The sequence below is a fragment of the Tachypleus tridentatus genome, chromosome 4, assembly GCF_004210375.1.
Source record: "Tachypleus tridentatus isolate NWPU-2018 chromosome 4, ASM421037v1, whole genome shotgun sequence".
Taxonomy (NCBI): domain Eukaryota; kingdom Metazoa; phylum Arthropoda; class Merostomata; order Xiphosura; family Limulidae; genus Tachypleus; species Tachypleus tridentatus.
In genome coordinates this window covers 67,332,816-67,350,112 of record NC_134828.1, presented here as the reverse complement: position 1 = coordinate 67,350,112, position 17,297 = coordinate 67,332,816, and the positions used below count along the sequence as shown (strand labels likewise).

The following is a 17,297-nucleotide window of genomic DNA, read 5'->3' as shown; positions in this document are numbered from 1 at the left end:
TGAAGGGCAGCCATCGGTGCAAACGCTGACACAGTTATTCCAATGTAATTAAAAAAGCAAAATGTTTTCATTCACCAACTCGAAAATGTCTTGGCCTTTCGCTGTAGTTTTTAAATATTTGCAAAATAAGTATTCGTTTACAAATTTTCCTTCTTTTATGAATCGAATAAAAGCCAGAACTTGAGCTTTTCCACTGACGTCAGTGGATTCATTAACTTGAAGAGACCACAGCAGAGATAATTCATCTTCAGGCGCTTCGAAGTGTTCGCAAGCTTGATCCTTCAAATCGAATGATTTGGAAGGTTTCACAGTGTCTTTGTAGTAGCTTTTATTAACTGATGTGTTCGACTTGCTTTTAAAATCCCAAGAAAGTTGAATGTGTTTCAGAAACGCCGCGGCACACAGGTTGAGAATCACTGTTTTATACGTTGTTGTAGGGAAGATATGAAATACTCGAGAAATAAAATATTACAAGCAGTTTTATAATGTAACGAATATTCTGATATCAAACAGTTATATATACTAATCCTGATGATAAAAGCAAAGGAAAAACGTTGGTTTGAACAAAAATATTTTATTTTATTTATTTATCTGGATCGTTTTAATGAAACATTAAAATAGAAATTACAAGAATTTTCTGTCACCCCCGGAGAACAATTACCTATCTGATGTTGTAATTACGTCACGTTGCTTAGAAACCAAGTAAAACAAAGCGAGAAAGAAGGTAGAAGCGAAAAACGTATCATAGAGATTATCGAATTTGTTCTTCAAAAAATGGATTTCTTTTTGTACACTATGAATATTAATCGTATAATTTCCATTTACTTACAGTGGGTTGAAAAGTCATTACCACTGGATAGCTTATATCAACTTTTTGTTTGTTATATTTCGATAGCATTGGCCGTAATATATGTAACATCAATTAGGCCTAGGTCTTCTAACCGTTTGACGGACGCCATTAAATTCTTAATATTTTTATTGTCAGCCGTGGTATCGCTTATAACGGCTACACTTGTGTTTAAAATCTTATTTTTAATGTGCATACGCAAAATAACACACGAAGGAAACAACCACGGTTGGAAGCTGAAATACTTCCTCATTTGGGTAATGAACGAGAAGTATCCTGATTATGGGTAAGTCATGAGGCTTAGTGATATTTGTTTTTTATTCATATACTTGAGACAGTAAATTAATTTTTAAGGTCAAAAGTATTTGATTTGGAAATATATGTGGAATTAAAGCAACGCATATTATATTGTGTCTCTTTAAATGTGTTGTGGGATCAATAATTATATTTTGTGTTAATTTTTCCAGTTACAGTGTATTTACAATGATGTAATTGCACTTGTTGGTAATACATATCTCTGCAAATATTTGTATCTCTGTTATCAATACATATGTGAGACTAAGGGTTTATTCACCATGTTATATGGATTACAGATATCATTATTTAACAACTCTAAATCTTCTTTCTATCATCAGTTATCCTGATTATAAAACATGTAACCAAGGTTGCTCAGAAGAAGATTCCTACTTACATAAACTAAGGAACCTTATAGTCTACTATGCAATGTTTACGGTATTTCTTAGCCTTGGGTTATGTCTTCTACTCCTTCGGGAATTAAAGGTAAGATTGTAACTCAATCTAATTAAAAATCTTTCATGTGAACACTGTTAAAGGATTATCTGTTGAATTACTTTTGAGTTATTTTACTAATATTTACTCATGACATTCTAGGATTATTGTCGTTTCTTCAAAGTTTTGGTATTATACAATTAAAATATCCCTTTCATTACTTAACTGGTATCAGAACATTAAGTTCCCAGCTAGTCTGTAAGTGTGCCCCACTGGTACAGCTGTAAGTCTACAGATTTACAACTCTAAAATTCAGGGGCTTGATTCCCCTTGGTGGACTCAGCAGATAGCCCAATGTGACTTTGCTATAAAAAAAACATATACACACATATTCTGTAAATATATCAAAGGCTTAGAATTATTACTTTATAGTTGCAAAATTAATAACTACGTGTCTTTAGCAGAATTCGAAATTTATTGAAAAGGAGGAATTAAAGATCTGCTCACCTGTTGAACTGGATGAGAAAGGTGTCATCATTATAAAAAAGACCATTTATTTGTCAACCAAAGCACATGATAAGAAAGTAACAGAGAAGGAAAATACAGAAAAGTTAGAAACTATTGTTTCTGAGGGAAATACCTATAAGAAGTATAATGAGATGTCAACCAACTCAAATGAAAACATCATGACAAAATTAAGAAGTATTGTTTCTGAGGGAGATCCCAGTAAGAAATACAGTGAGATGTCAACCAGCTCAGATGAAACAAAAGAAAGAAATGAAGAAATTATGAGAGAATTAAGAAACATTGTTTCTCAGGGAGATCCCAATGAGAAATATATAAAGATATCAGAAATTGGTCAAGGGTAAGTCTGAAAGTAATATGTACCTCAGCAGTTGTTTTTCTTTGCATTTAAACTAAAAGAAAATATGGTAAACTGGATATGGTAAGAAGTCTGAGCCCAAACTAGTAACACCTAAGATTTTGTGAAATGTTGGAAAAGAATTTTATAGTGAGTTGAAGTTAAGTTTGTACTCAGTACTAAATTATTATAGATAAAAACTACATTTTTGTAAAATACATTAAGTTATGAAGAAATCTTATTTTACTTTAATTGTATCACTTCATCAGCCATTTGAGCCCAGTATGGCCAGGTGTTAGAACGCACAACTCGTAATTTGAGGGTCATGGGTTCATATCACCTTCACACCAAAAATGCTCACCCTTTCAGGCATAGGGGCATTATAATTCATGGTCAATCCCAATGACTGTTGGTCAAAGTGGTGAAGACTAACTACCATTCCTCTAGTTTTACACTGCTAAATTAGAAATGACCAGCAGAGATAACTCTAGTAGCTTGGTATAAAATTCACAAACATAGATAAAAACTATTTCAGTGCTGCTTCCCATGTGTTAAGTTCTAACTATTCATGGGAGAGGCTTATATTCAAAAGTAGTTATTTCATTCCCTGTAAAAATAGTTGGATATTTCAGAAATTGTAACAATTTGAAAGTAAATAATTTTTTGTTGTGATTTCAAGGGGAAATTTGAGAAAATTTTCAGAAGAACACAATAATATTGAAACTTTTTTGTTTTTCAAAAGAGGCCCGGCATGGCCAGGTGGTTAAGGCACTTGACTTGTAATCTGAGGATCGCGGGTTGAAATCTCTCTTACACCAAACATGCTCGCCCTTTCAGCCATGTGTGCATTATAATGTGATGGTTAATACCACTATTCCTTGGTAAATGAGTAGCCCAAGAGTTAGCAGTGGGTTGTAATGAATAGGTGCCTTCCCTCTACCCTTACGCTTCAAAATTAGGGACGGCTAGCTCAGATAACCCTTGTGTAGCTTTGCACAAAATTCAAAACAAACCATATCAACGTTTTGTGCTAGCCATCCTTAATTTAGTATTGTGAGACAAGAAGGAAGGTAACGTTTCATTATTACAGACCCCCAACTCTTGGACTACTCTTTTACTGAGGAACAGTGTAGAAAGACATCTTTGACATGACAACTCTTAAAGTACATTTGATTACACACAAGGTTACAAGGTTTATTAGATCAAAATAATCTGTTGTATCATTTATATTGTAATGCTTTAAAGCATATTGTCACTGCAATGGATTAATTTGTGGATGTTGACTTTGCTAAACCATAGTATTAGAAGCTGGAAACTATCATCACATTATGAGTACATTTTGTATACAATGGCTAAACTCTTACAAAAGTTTATTAATATAATTTTTAAAGGTTTTACTTACTTTTGTGAATATAGTCTAATATATATATATTTTATCAGTATGTCAGAGTAACATTTATATAATAACAAACATTTAATTGGGAACGATTTTTTAATTGCTGTATTATGAAGTAAACATTCAATTTTATCACCTTCAAATATATAAGATTAGAAGCATATGATCCTTTTTTGTTTTATCAGTAGTGCATGGTAATGCATTCACATATTGGCACATTACAGATTCTTATGATATTTTATTGTTTCAGTTGTTCAGGAACTGTGTATTCAGCAGTAGAAACAGAAACAGGGTTGGAAGTGGTTATAAAGCAGATTAACTTAACGGAAGAAATTAGAAAAGAACTTCTCATCACCGAACTTTCAGTGCTCCAGGAGAAAAAACATCCGAATATTGTGAACTACTTGGACAGCTTCATTGTCGGTGATGAACTCTGGGTAAGTGTTTTAGCGTTATATATTAGTTAACTCTGTTTTATTTTTAAATTTACTGATTATAGAGTGTAGGTAAAGGTACTGGCTTTATTTAATTAAGTGGGATAGTTTTTAACAAGCCTACAAGTTTAAGAATGTTTTTACATATTACTCATAGATGTGTGAATTTTAAATTGTTGTTATAGAGAAGGAGACTGTGTGGTTACATCCACATTTGCTTCTGACACAACAAATTTTAATTTATTCCATATACAGTGGAACCCCCCTAAAGCAGCCACCTTTGGGACTGAGACAAACTGGCCTGAATAGAGGGGTTCCACTGTACATAATTAGGGATATGTAAACAAAAAAAAGGACTGTGATTGAATGACTACTTTCAAGGGGTGACTGCTTAGAGGGGTTCCACTGTATATGACTTCAAAATAAGTTTATACTGACATGCTGTGCTACTGCTAGCACACTTTGTGTTCCAGCACAATATATATCATTGGCAATTTTACTTTATACATTTAGTTCATTCAGCTTCTATTTACATATGTTTGGTTCACCGTCTACAGGGTGGCAACCCCTACCTATGCATATATCATATGTATCCAGAGTATCTGTGTGGTGTTACCAGTATTCTTGCGCTCATGTACCTGCGTACTTTTCACAATACACTCTTGAAGTGTAAATGGGCTTACATCGGCTATATTTCTCTGAAAAAAAGAAACAAATTTATAATACATGCGTAATTGAATGTAACATAATAACATATGGATGGGATGGGACTTAGGGGCCACTTTGTATATATAGTTGTTGAAATTATTTTTTTGAGGAGAAATCAGTTTGTTAAATTATTAGCAGTTTATACAATACACTGAAATGGAGCATGACATGGAAAACCTTGAACATTGTTTAATGTTAAATGTAATAAATATTAAATTTTCAGTTTCTTACACAAAATGCCATCCAACATAATATTTTATAAATTTTTTGGATGATATCACAACTTCAGTGATCAATATACATGAGTGTACTTCAAAAATTATTTTCACATAGTAAAATAAAAGTAGAAATAGATAAAAGTAAGAAGGATGTAGAAAAGTGTTCTATTCTGATTCAATCTTTAAATTGAATTTGTAATTTTTTCTTTGAACTACACATTTTACTATAACATAAGTGTCTAACTCCTGAACAATGTTAAAGAAGTGATTTTAGCTTGTTTCCTTCGTCATGAAGAATATTTTAAACAACATTGATATTTTGATTAGGTATATGATTTCTGTCAGAATTTCAAATGAGGAAAAGTAAATTCTTCTGTCTCATTATTACGTATAATTTTATTAAGAAAAAACTGTAAAGAGAAATCATAAACTTTTTTTTGTTTAGATAATAATGGAATATTTAGAAGTTGGCTGCCTGACTAATGTTATCAACGAAACCTGTTTCTGTGAAAGTGAAATATCAGCAGTTTGTAAGGAAGTAAGTTGTATTGATTGTTATTAATAGGTTTCTCTTATTTGTCTTACTACATATTTCAGTCATTATAGCCTTCTACAAAGACAGAAATGATGATTCACTTTTAATATTAAATTTGCAGACAGTACGTATGGGATAACCAGATATATATGTATGTATGTATATATGAATGTGTATGTAAGATATTAAATAACTAAAGCACACTGAATAAAAATTATACTGACATCTTAAGATATTAATTTTTAAAATAAACTAATATTTTATTTAGGTTCTCAAGGGATTAGACTTTCTGCATTTTAACAATGTTATTCACCGAGATATTAAAAGTGATAACATTTTGGTTGGAAAGGATTGGAGGATAAAACTAGGTTAGTTTCTAGACGTGTATGCCTTTGTGAATATGTGCATTTCTAAGTGTTTTAACTTGTTTGTAATAGTTTATTTCTCAAAAAGCACCATTATATGAAGAACTTATTATTAATTATATATACATATGAATGGAAAGTAACATTTGGCTCCAGGTACTATGAACCAGTAGTATTATACAATGAGCAAACACACAAAAAATATTTATATTGTTTTTGAATCCTGTCTATCTGAAGTTCAACTTTCCAAGATTTGAGTATTATAAAACACGTTAATTACAGATGTATTACTTTTGACAGAGTTTTCTTAAATTGTGTGTTGTGGCTAAAAATCAAAAGCGTGTAAAAACTTTAAACTTTTTAACACCAGCTACTTTATTGATATGATAACTTTCTTTTGGTTCTTTCCATCAAACAGGTGATTTTGGACTATGTGCAAAAATATCCGAAGAAGGAAACAAAAGGACATCTGAAGTTGGGACTCGTTACTGGATGGCTCCTGAAATAGTAAGAGGAAAAGAGTATGGGCCTAAAGTTGACATATGGTCACTAGGTATCACAGCAATTGAAATGTTAGATGGTAGCCCTCCTTACTACGACGAAGATCCTGACATGGTAAGTCCTGGCAATGAGTACTTAGAATCAAAGAGTAAAAGTAGATTGAATTTGAGTTTTTCCTCATTTGAATGTCACTTATTTTTCTTCTATGTAAGTTGTTTAAGTTTTAAAAATCATCAACATTGAATTAGACAGATAATTAAAGACTTTGGTACAGCAATAGTATAAAATTTTGAGGCTTTCAGTGAATAAAATATAGTCTTTTAATAATTTGAATACATTAATGCTTTGCTTTAATATTTTGTGTTGTTAAAGTTAGGTTATTGATTTAGTCATCAAGTCACAATCCTTTTTCAGGTAAAAGATTTAATAGCAAGAAATGGGAAGCCAAACATCAAATATAAAGATAACCTGTCTTCAGTGTTTAAAGATTTCTTAGACAGGTGCTTAGAAGTTGATGAAGATAAAAGATACAGTGCTTGTGAACTCTTAAAGGTATGGTAGAAAGTACTGTTATTTTACTAGGTTATTTTGTTTTGTTTTGAACCTGTTATCTTACAATGTTCATCTTAGAATCTGAGAGGTTCATCTTAATATGGCATCATCTGATAGTTTCATATTTGTTTATTTCATAATATCCATAACTCTGTACAGTATCAACTTTTATTAATGAAAAATGGAGTAATTTTCACTTTCCTAACCAACATTTACTTAAATATTTTTACTTTATAAAAACGTCTTGTTACATTTAATCCCATCCATTCACATTTACTTTAGTTGATTTCTTAGAGATAAAAGTTTTTTAACTTTGATAGTGGTGCCAAAGTTATAAAGGTGAAAATGCTGAATTTTATTTTCAGATACTTTAAATTGAAAAAAATAAATTTGTGTTTTACTATATTGTATGGCTTATCGAAGAGACAGTTCTCTATTTATATTTTTATGACGAAAGCTGTTTCATTGTTAGCATTTTCCCTTGTTTTTATTCAGATATAAACATGATGTACATTATTATTTACTTAGCAAAAAAACAACTGTTCCATTAATTGATTAAGGCACAATTTGTTTTCACAAGTAAGAGTCACTTAGCTGTTTGAGGTATTTCCATAAATTTTTAGAATTACAAATGTTTTTGTTATTTTATAAGTTCATAGTTTGATAGTCTCACATATCTAATATTTATAAAATAAGCACGTTATGAAGAATTGCATATCTACCATAAGAGAAACCACTTGCCAATTTATGTTGTTGTGAATGAAATATACCATATGTCTTGAAAAGGAAGTTACACTGGAGCCTTAACAATTAGTCTATCTCATATCATATGATCAAGAGTGGTATGATTTTGTGATGTAAACCCTCACAGAGTAGAATAATTTATGTAAATCTGTATAAATATAATTTTCACAGAGATATTTGATCCTTCAGTTATTTTGAATACTTTGCTAAATACATGGAGCATGGTTGTTTATATCATGTTTGAGATGAGTGGCAGTCTTCCTTCTGTTCATCAAGCCAAGATGTTCCAATTTTTCTTTTCTAATTTACCAATTTACCTCTTTTAGTTTCACAGTATAGGTGTACTTGACAGTGTTTGGGAAGTCATTTAAGTCTATGTTTCATCAGAGTTTGGAGAGCGTGAGCAGTATTACGTAACGCAAACTCCCTGTTCTACTTATTCTCTATGCTTAGTGGACCATGACATAAGAAGAAAACTTAATATATAGGGTTAATCATGTTCTTATCATCGTTTATATGTATGTTGCTTATAAATTGAATTATTTTTGCATATACTAGTATCCTATGTTAGCTGTATAGTTAAGACACTACATAGAGTACAATGGCAAGTATTTCAGGCTCTAAGTTTGATCAGTATGTTCTAAGCAAAACCCTTATGATATGTCCTTGGTACAAGTACAGGGAATTCTGAAAAGTGACTATTTTCACATGGGTTCATTCAGTTCTGAACAAGGTTCAGTGTTGAAATTTTACAATGAGTAATGGCAATGAAGAATACAATGAAAGGAATGACAAAATATTCTCTTGTCCTAATACAGTAAAATCATCTGTTTAACAAAAGTCTTTATTCCACATTATACACATTTTGTTAAACAGATATCTTTTTTTTGTTTTTTTAATTTCTCACACAGCATCCATTCATGGATCTAGCAGAAGAGTGGAAACTTTATAACCCCTCATAGTGACAGCAGCGAAATGTGTAGAAAAAATTATTAATAGATCAGAACCAGGTATCCCAATATATTACTAATGTATAATGCTGACTTATCATCATATTAACTAAACTTACTTATATCATGTTAATGTTAATTTAGTAAAAGTAAACAAATATGTAGTGTTGTTAAAAACATAAAACAAATCCCAGATAGTTCCAGTAGTAGCTGGGAGTTGATATTCTTGTGACATTATTTTATACTTTTTACACTGTGAATCAAGTATTAAATGACAATATTACTATTATAGATGATGACAATGAAAATTGTTTTCAAGTTTGCAGTCTCGATTAGTTTTTCTTATTAATAGTTTAAACAATCTCAATTACTGCAAAGATTGAAGATTTAGAGAGGCTCGTTTAATTGGCCAAACGGGAGATTATGAAATTTAAAAAAAAGTAAAAAAGTATAAGAAATAAGGTTTGCTGAATTTTTGAATATTCTTAATATGAATTTCTGTAATTACATTTAAAATAACCAAAATATTAGGATTCTGAAAGGGATTTTTAGGGATGATACAGAAAAAACTAACATTTGATGATTATGGAATGGTTAATAAACTGTACATTTTCTAGATATAGTTTTATTTTAATTCTTGAATAGTGGACAGCTGTAAGAGATTATAAACTTTTTTCAGTGGAGGCAATACAAACTGTCCAGATATGTATGTACATATTTGTCTTGCTTGAGCAGTGAGAAGAGTTTTTGGTAATCTGAGATGTTTAGGATTATCAAGGAGTGTGTGTTTTTCTTATAGCAAAGCCACATTGGGCTATCTGATGAGTCCACCGAGGGGAATCAAACCCCCTTATTTTACTGTTCTAAATCTGTAGACTCACCCCTGAACCAGCGAGGGACGATTGTCAAGGAAACGGATGTTATTGAAGCATCATTTTAGTTCGTACTTGATAATAAGAAAAGTAAGATTAGGTTACACAAGTGTAAACTTTGGCATGGTAAGAGTCATCTTTTGCTGATACAATTTTATTTCTTTAAAAGGGTGGTTGGTCTTTGAACGTTTTTCATTCAAATGTGATATATGTAATCTATTAACGGATCTGAATTGAGGACTTGATAAATATTTTAATCATATTTGTTGAATTTGAGTATTTTTCCTTACTTTATAGATTAGTATTGTAAATGGGACGGCCTAGATGATTCAACAGGTTTCCATGTTGTCCTTCAAGTATTTATATGTATTAATAAGAATCGTTACTAAAGTCTGTTGTGTTAATTCATGTGCATAGTGATGTCATTACTGTTATGAATTTAAAGTATCAGTAAGAGTACCTTATTTATTTGATTTATTGCTTTAATTATGGTGTAAAGCTTACTTGATTGAACCTTTTGCTATTTTTGATATTATCTATATTTTTGTGTAAAAATCCAAAAGAACTGTAGAGGTTTATTTGATACAGTTTATTCCATTTCACTAACATATTTGAAAATTATCGAGAAAATATCAATAAAATAAGATAGGAATTCTGCATAAACAACATTTAGTTAATGTGTAGAGTATGATTTTGATAAAAAAATGTTTTGGTGGTTAATTGTCGTCACAGACAAAACCACATAATGGGATATCTGTAGTAGTTTTAAATGGTTTATATAGATTAAGTATAATTGAACAAAAAAGGTAAACACACGAATAGACGCATAAGTACATTAACTGTAATATTGAAACTATAAATATCCAATTATTTAACATACACATGATGCAAATTTATCTTCAAAGCAAGATCTGATAGTTACAAAGAATTAACTATAATTTTAAGAAGTTTATTGCAGGTCATGAAGACTGTGGCATCTGAAATTGTATCCACTTTTTAGAAGGTCAACAAAAATTGTGTAAGTCACAAAACTGTTGCACTTGTTTATTAGCTTATAAGCATCACTGTTATCAAAACACAACATGAACAATCTGTGGAAATACTTAAGACAATTGTCACTGCAATAATATTAAACAATGAAGAGCATCATAAAAACCTTTAAACCCCTTTCTGTATGTCTGTTTTGTGATTAAATTATTACATCATAATAAGTACAAATTAAGGCAAGTTAAAAGGATAAAAGTTAGGTTTTATCTTGATAAAAGGCCAATTTTGGTACTAATATAGTGTAATTTCACCATGAAATGTACTTTAAATATCTTATAAAATTGTTTTTTTTTCTTAAATTCCTATGATATAGTTTTGTTTTTGTATTTCTAAAATGTTAAAGTTATGTAGTATTATCTTCTTATCTAACAACTGGTAAATCATCTTTCCAGGTAGATAGCTTCATGGCCAATAGAATTTGAAATCTTCATTCCAGTGTACTTAATGGTCTGCCTTTGGTGGTTGTCCGGCCAATATCGAGGATTGAGAGCAGAACTGGCCATTGTAGCAATTACTAGAATATCGAACCTTGACAATTGTATGACAGTTAGAGGGATAAAAAGGACTGTTCATGCAATCGGGAGAAGTGAATGATTCTGTAATAGAAATACTTAGAGCCAAACTTATTAGTTATTTAAATATTGAAACACAGTTGTACAGGGCCTTTACTATATTCTAAAAATTAATAGTTATGATACAATCAAAAGTAAGCGTGGCATATTTTCTGTTTTGTTAAGAGTCTTTGAATTTGTATTTGTTTGAAAAGTATGTAACATTTGATTTGAATTACTGGTTTTATATAAAATAACTTTGTGAAAAATTATAATTGTAATTACAAATTGTATCTGAACTCGACTTTTAAACCTGATTTTATATGTTAAAGAAATATACATGGACCAAGTTAAGACACAGATTTTATTTTTACAATAAGACCTCCAAATCTTTAGTAACGGGCCTGCAGCTGTATATGGTACAGTGACTTTAGTATTTTATATTAGAACTATTTTTGATCGTAATATCTATGTTACACCTTGTGTCTCCATGTCCAGTCATGATCTACCAGACAGCAATACATTTCTACAATAGTTCGTCAGTTTAAAATATCAAAAGCTGTGTCGTAATTCTGTTATGTTGAAAACAAACCATGTCTACCATTTGGTTTTCATGATCCAATAAGTATATAAATACGACTGCTTATTAGCACAGAAATCCCTTGACACCGTGTTTGGTAACTCAACTGATATGTTCTCTAATTTATTGACACAAATCCTTATGTTATTAATAACCTTCTTGAGATATACAACAGCAGTATGGGAGATGTGACTGCAAGCCTTATCTTAGTAGAACCAATAATACTTTGATGATCTCGTTTTTGGACATAATTTTCTTTTGTTTATGTTATGTACAGTTGCATATTCAAGACAGTTTTAATATAAAATACTGAGCTTTTTGTGCAATTTATTTTAAAATGATCCAGAAAAATAACACCTGCAAAGATGTAATAAATGTTATGAAAAAAATTTGTTTGTTTGTTTGTTTAAAATTTCATGCAAAGCTACACTTAATAGTTATCTGCGCTTGTGGTCTCTAAGTTAGCAGTGTAATACAAGTGGAAAGGTAGGTAGACATCACCATCCACCTCCAACTCTTGGGTTGTTATTTTAGCAACATTATACCGCCCCATACGTCTGAAATGGTGAAGTTGTTTGGTGTGATTGGGAATCGAATCCCCGCCTCTTATATTTAGAGTGGAGCACCCTAAACACCTTGCCATGCTGGGTCCAACTGTGAGCAATATCATATTTGATATAGAAAAATATCATTCTTTTGCAATTATGAGTAACGTTACTGATTGTTCAGCCATAATTTTAAATCGCTATTTGAAGAAGGACAAATGTTTATAGCATCATCTCAGATCATAACGATCTTATATTTGTTTTGAATTTCGCGCAAAACTACTCAAGATCTATCTGCACTAGCCGTCCCTAACTTTGCATTGTAAGACTAGAAGGGAAGGCAGTTGTTTATCACCACCCACCGCCAACTCGGGGGCTACTATTTTGCCAACGAAAAGTGAGATTGATCATCACATTATAACGCCTTCACGGCCGTTAGGGCAAGCATGTTTGGTGAGACGGGGATTAGAACCCGTGACCCTCAGATTACGAGTCGAGCACCTTAACCACCTGTCCTGTTGTTTGTTAATACATTAAACTATACAGTAGGCGATTTGTTGTTTTCGTGCCGCAGGTAATGACACCCGAATATTAGAGGTAAACTTACTATTATTTAGCCTCCGCGTGGTAGAAGGCGGTCTAGATTTGAATTATACTTATGTAGACGAAAAACGTAGTTCTAAATACGTTTCAGTTTCTTTTAGTGTCGCAGGCATGAAAAGAGAACAAATGTTATTAGTATATTTATGGCTCTGGTTAGGTAAGTGTTGTTAATAAATAAAATAAGAAACTTCTCTGGGAGGTTCCCTCACCACGTACAGGAATCCACACCCAGGGAAAGTATAAACGGTTAAAGTTCAATAATCTTTCTGTAATCAAATTTCGTTAAATTATTCCGAACACACAACTTTATTAGTAGGAGGGCGCTCTTGAAAGATAAATTACTAATAAAACGTTCTAAGCCTAACGTATATGTAAATATTAATTCAGACAAGGAAAAGTTTTGGTCAGGAAACGTAACGTTTTCCCATTTCTTGGTGTGATAATAAGTTTATCAAAAGTCTTTAACAATCTAAAGGGCATGGGCTCGAATCCCTGTCACCCAACATACTCGAACTTTCAGCCATGGGAGCGCTATAATGTGACAGTGAATCCCACTATTCGCTGGTAAAAGAGTAGTCTAAGAGTTGGTGATGAGTAATGCTGGCTAACTGCCTTCCTTCTAGTCAAACCACTTCTAAATTAAGCGCGGATAGAGTACATATCCCTCATGTAGCTTTACAGAAACATAATGAGGAAAGAAATTAAACATTTAAAAACAAGAGAACTGGTGCTCGTTCTGGGATAAATTAAATGAACAGGCCGACTCACAAAACTTCTGGAAAAAATATTAATAGATAGACCCATAATTACAAATCACACAAAACCTGTCCTACGATAATGTACGACCAGAAAACCATCTACACAAACATCCAAAAAACTGAAGCAATTAAAGAACACTTACAAAACATGTTTAAAACACACAATGACCCTAATATGTCCAACTGACAACTACCACCTAAATCATGTTTAAAACACATAATGACCCTCATATGGCAACTATCACCTAACTTGTATTTAAAACACATATGATCCTGATATGGCAACTGTCACCTAACTTGTTAATTGCTTGTGTTTCAACTTGTGTCATAAAAATATTGGCAAGAACTGGTGATACTGGGTTGCCCATGCTTAGGCCATTTGTTTGTATATAGTTTTGGTTGTTGAACATTCAACAACATTCAACCTAACTTATGTTTTAAACACATATGAACCTGATATGGCAATTATCACCTAAATTATGTGAATAATCATACAAAAGTGATTTTAAACAAATACAGAATCCACATTTACGTAATAGTTAGTGTTTTACAGTGCTCTTTACTTTACTGTACCGACTTAAAAGAGTCATAAAACATTAGAAGGAAGAAGAGGTCAACTTAGCACCTTACCCTCCCAGATACCAATCTCGACATGCACATTGTTAAAGGTGAGCGTTGTACATACATATGCGAAATGGTTATAAGTAAATATCACAAAATAACGTAATTTAAACTAGACACTAATGACAATGTTATTTCCTCAAATAATTCCAGGGTTTCTTTTGTTCATAACGGCAAGCTTAAACTGCTAACTCCAAAATATTAGACTGAGTATTTCAGATACGTTTGTTGGAACGATCACGTTATTATTTTAGAAATTTCACTCAGATCAACAATTTACTCGTTCACATATACTTGTTTGTTTGTTTTTTGGAATTTCGCACAAAGCTACTCGAGGGCTATCTGTGCTAGCCGTCCCTAATTTAGCAGTGTAAGACTAGAGGGGAGGCAGCTAGTCATCACCACCCACCGCCAACTCTTGGGCTACTCTTTTACTAACGAATAGTGGGATTGACCGTCACATTATACACCCCCACGGCTGGGAGGGCGAGCATGTTTAGCGAGCGCGAACCCGCGACCCTCGGATTACGAGTCGCACGCCTTACGTTCACATATACAATACGTAACATAATAATCATTAAAAAAACTTAAGAACAAATAATTGAAAATATTTTAAAATACGTTATACACATTAAGTTATTCTGAAGTCATAAATTTCATAAAATTTTAATCTGTAACAATTTCTTTAAGATTTGTTTGTAGTTAATCAAAGGTACACAATGAGCTATCTGTGTTTTTTCCCACCACAATGATCAAAGCCCGGTTTCTAGGAGGGTAAGTCCGCAGACATACCGCTGTGCCACTAGGCATTTTTTTAGTTCTAAATCACCATTTTCTTTAACTCACATGTATTCTAATATACTCCATGATTCCAGTCTGTCATTGATATTATATCCCACTTTCTCTTCACCTGTTTTAAACTGTGGAATACGTTTGCTCTTTTTTTTCTGTATTTCACACCGCTAACTGTACATGATAGTTTTGCCTAAAATAATGATAAAATTACACAAGTCAGTTAAACTAGAATTATCATTCTTTATTGTGAATACAAGTACCAATGATTACACAATTCACATATTTTTATTAAATAGTTGAACATAGTTTAAAACCATGTTTAAGTGTTTTCTTATAGCAAAGCCACATCGGGCTATTTGCTGATAGAGTTGCAAATCCGTAGACTTACCGCTGTACTAGCGGAGGGCAAACCATGTTTAAAAAAGTTCACTTGCAATACAATTAAAATAAATATGTCAGTTATTAACAATCACTGTTGGACGGTCACGGACCAGTAGTTATCTTGTTGGGCTGTGCCATAAGTGCATTATAAAAGTGACGATCAAATCTTTCAATACCACTGGAGTAGCCCACGAGTTGTCTGTAAGTGGTTCTAACCCCTGTCTTCTATACCACTTCATAATTAGGTACGGTTTAGTTTGTTTTGAATTTTGCGCAAAGCTACACGAGGGCTATCTGCGCTAGCCGTCCCTAATTTAGCAGTGTAAGACTAGAGGGAAGGCAGCTAGTCATCACCACCCACCGCCAACTCTTGGGCTACTCTTTTACCAAAGAATAGTGGGATTGGTCGTCACATTATAATGCCCCCATGGCTGAAAGGGCAAGCACGTTTGGTGTGACTTGAATTCGAATCCGTAACCCACAGATTAAGTTGAAAGCCTTTATCACCTGGCCTTATTAAGCTTCGTTTATTTGTTGTTAAGCTCAAAGCTCTTCAGTGAGCTATGATTCAGAATACACTACAAATTACTTTACTATTTTTTTAAATAACATTAAATTCTGTCTTCTGTCTAACATTAATATTTACATCAACAGCATAAAAAAGATAAAATAAGCCTTTAATTAACAATAAAAAAGACTCCCAGTAGCACAGTGGTATGTCTGCATACTTATTCTTCTAAAATCTGATTTTTGATACCTGTGGTGGGAAGAGTGCAAATATCCCATTATGTAAATTTGTGCTTAACAACAAAAAAATTGAACACTTTGTTTCTTTCAACTTAATTATTTAACCTCATTGGAATTTCATGCTCTGTGTGCAAAAATATATTTAAAATCTGAGTATTTTTTCTTTAACTGGTAAAACTTTGTATGAAGTGTGTGTTCTCTGATAAAGCCACATCAGGCTATCTGCTGTGTTCACCTAAAGGAACTAAACCCCTGATTTTACCATTGTATATCCATAGGCTTACTGATGTCCCAGAAGGGGACTTGTAAGTTAACATGTAAAGAAAAAACTAGAAATATTATATATCAGGTCTAAACAGTATTTCTGAAGCTATAACGTTAATAAAAATATCAACCAACCAATAGTATTTCATACTAGTAGTAATGCTGCCCAATGACTGGCTGTTCATTTAGAATCTTGCCAAGGTTAACAGTGTGCTTCTCTGTCACAAAAGTGTCCTAACTTCTTCTAACTGCATCTTGGCAAGCAGTTTGATGCGCTTCTATATTTCAGGTTTTTTTCCTGGTTTCTTCTCACAGAATCTTGCAACATAAATTGAACAAGCCAATCTCTTTCTTTCAGTAATTTACATCCTGACATTTCATTTTCTTTTTCAAAGTTTCAAACTTTCTCCATGATAAGCCACTTTTCCATTTTGCATTGTAATTTTCAATGTTTTTCAACTCTTTTTATACTTGCACTGAAGTAAGAAAATATTTGTGTAACTTACAAAAATCGAGGCACTACAAAATTCTAACAAATTTATATGCAATAAACTCTGTATAAAAGACTAGCAATTCCTTCAATTAGAGGACAATGTAATTCATAGCATATGTTTAAATTCTCTAGCATAAAAGTCGCTTTTCTTTTGAATACATCACAACAATTCTCAACGAGAAAGACCCATTTTTAAACT

General features: G+C 32.2%; 1 protein-coding gene across 4 annotated transcripts; it reads left to right on the top strand.

Annotated features, from left to right (window-relative positions):
- Positions 1-592: 592 nt before the first annotated feature.
- Positions 593-12,280, top strand: LOC143249360 (uncharacterized). Of its 4 annotated transcripts, none has more exons than XM_076499077.1 (11): positions 593-1,133; positions 1,483-1,627; positions 2,041-2,441; positions 4,085-4,271; positions 5,640-5,732; positions 5,998-6,097; positions 6,513-6,709; positions 7,010-7,147; positions 8,803-8,901; positions 9,641-10,731; positions 11,157-12,280. In XM_076499077.1, exons 1-9 carry the CDS (start codon positions 775-777, stop codon positions 8,851-8,853), a joined length of 1,671 nt encoding a protein of 556 aa, XP_076355192.1. In that variant the 5' UTR covers positions 593-774; the 3' UTR covers positions 8,854-8,901; positions 9,641-10,731; positions 11,157-12,280. The 4 variants fall into 4 exon arrangements, with proteins under 4 accessions (XP_076355192.1, XP_076355191.1, XP_076355189.1 ...); XM_076499076.1 differs by having other exon boundaries at positions 11,153-12,280; XM_076499074.1 differs by having other exon boundaries at positions 598-1,133; positions 2,038-2,441.
- The last annotated feature ends 5,017 nt before the right edge of the window (positions 12,281-17,297 follow it).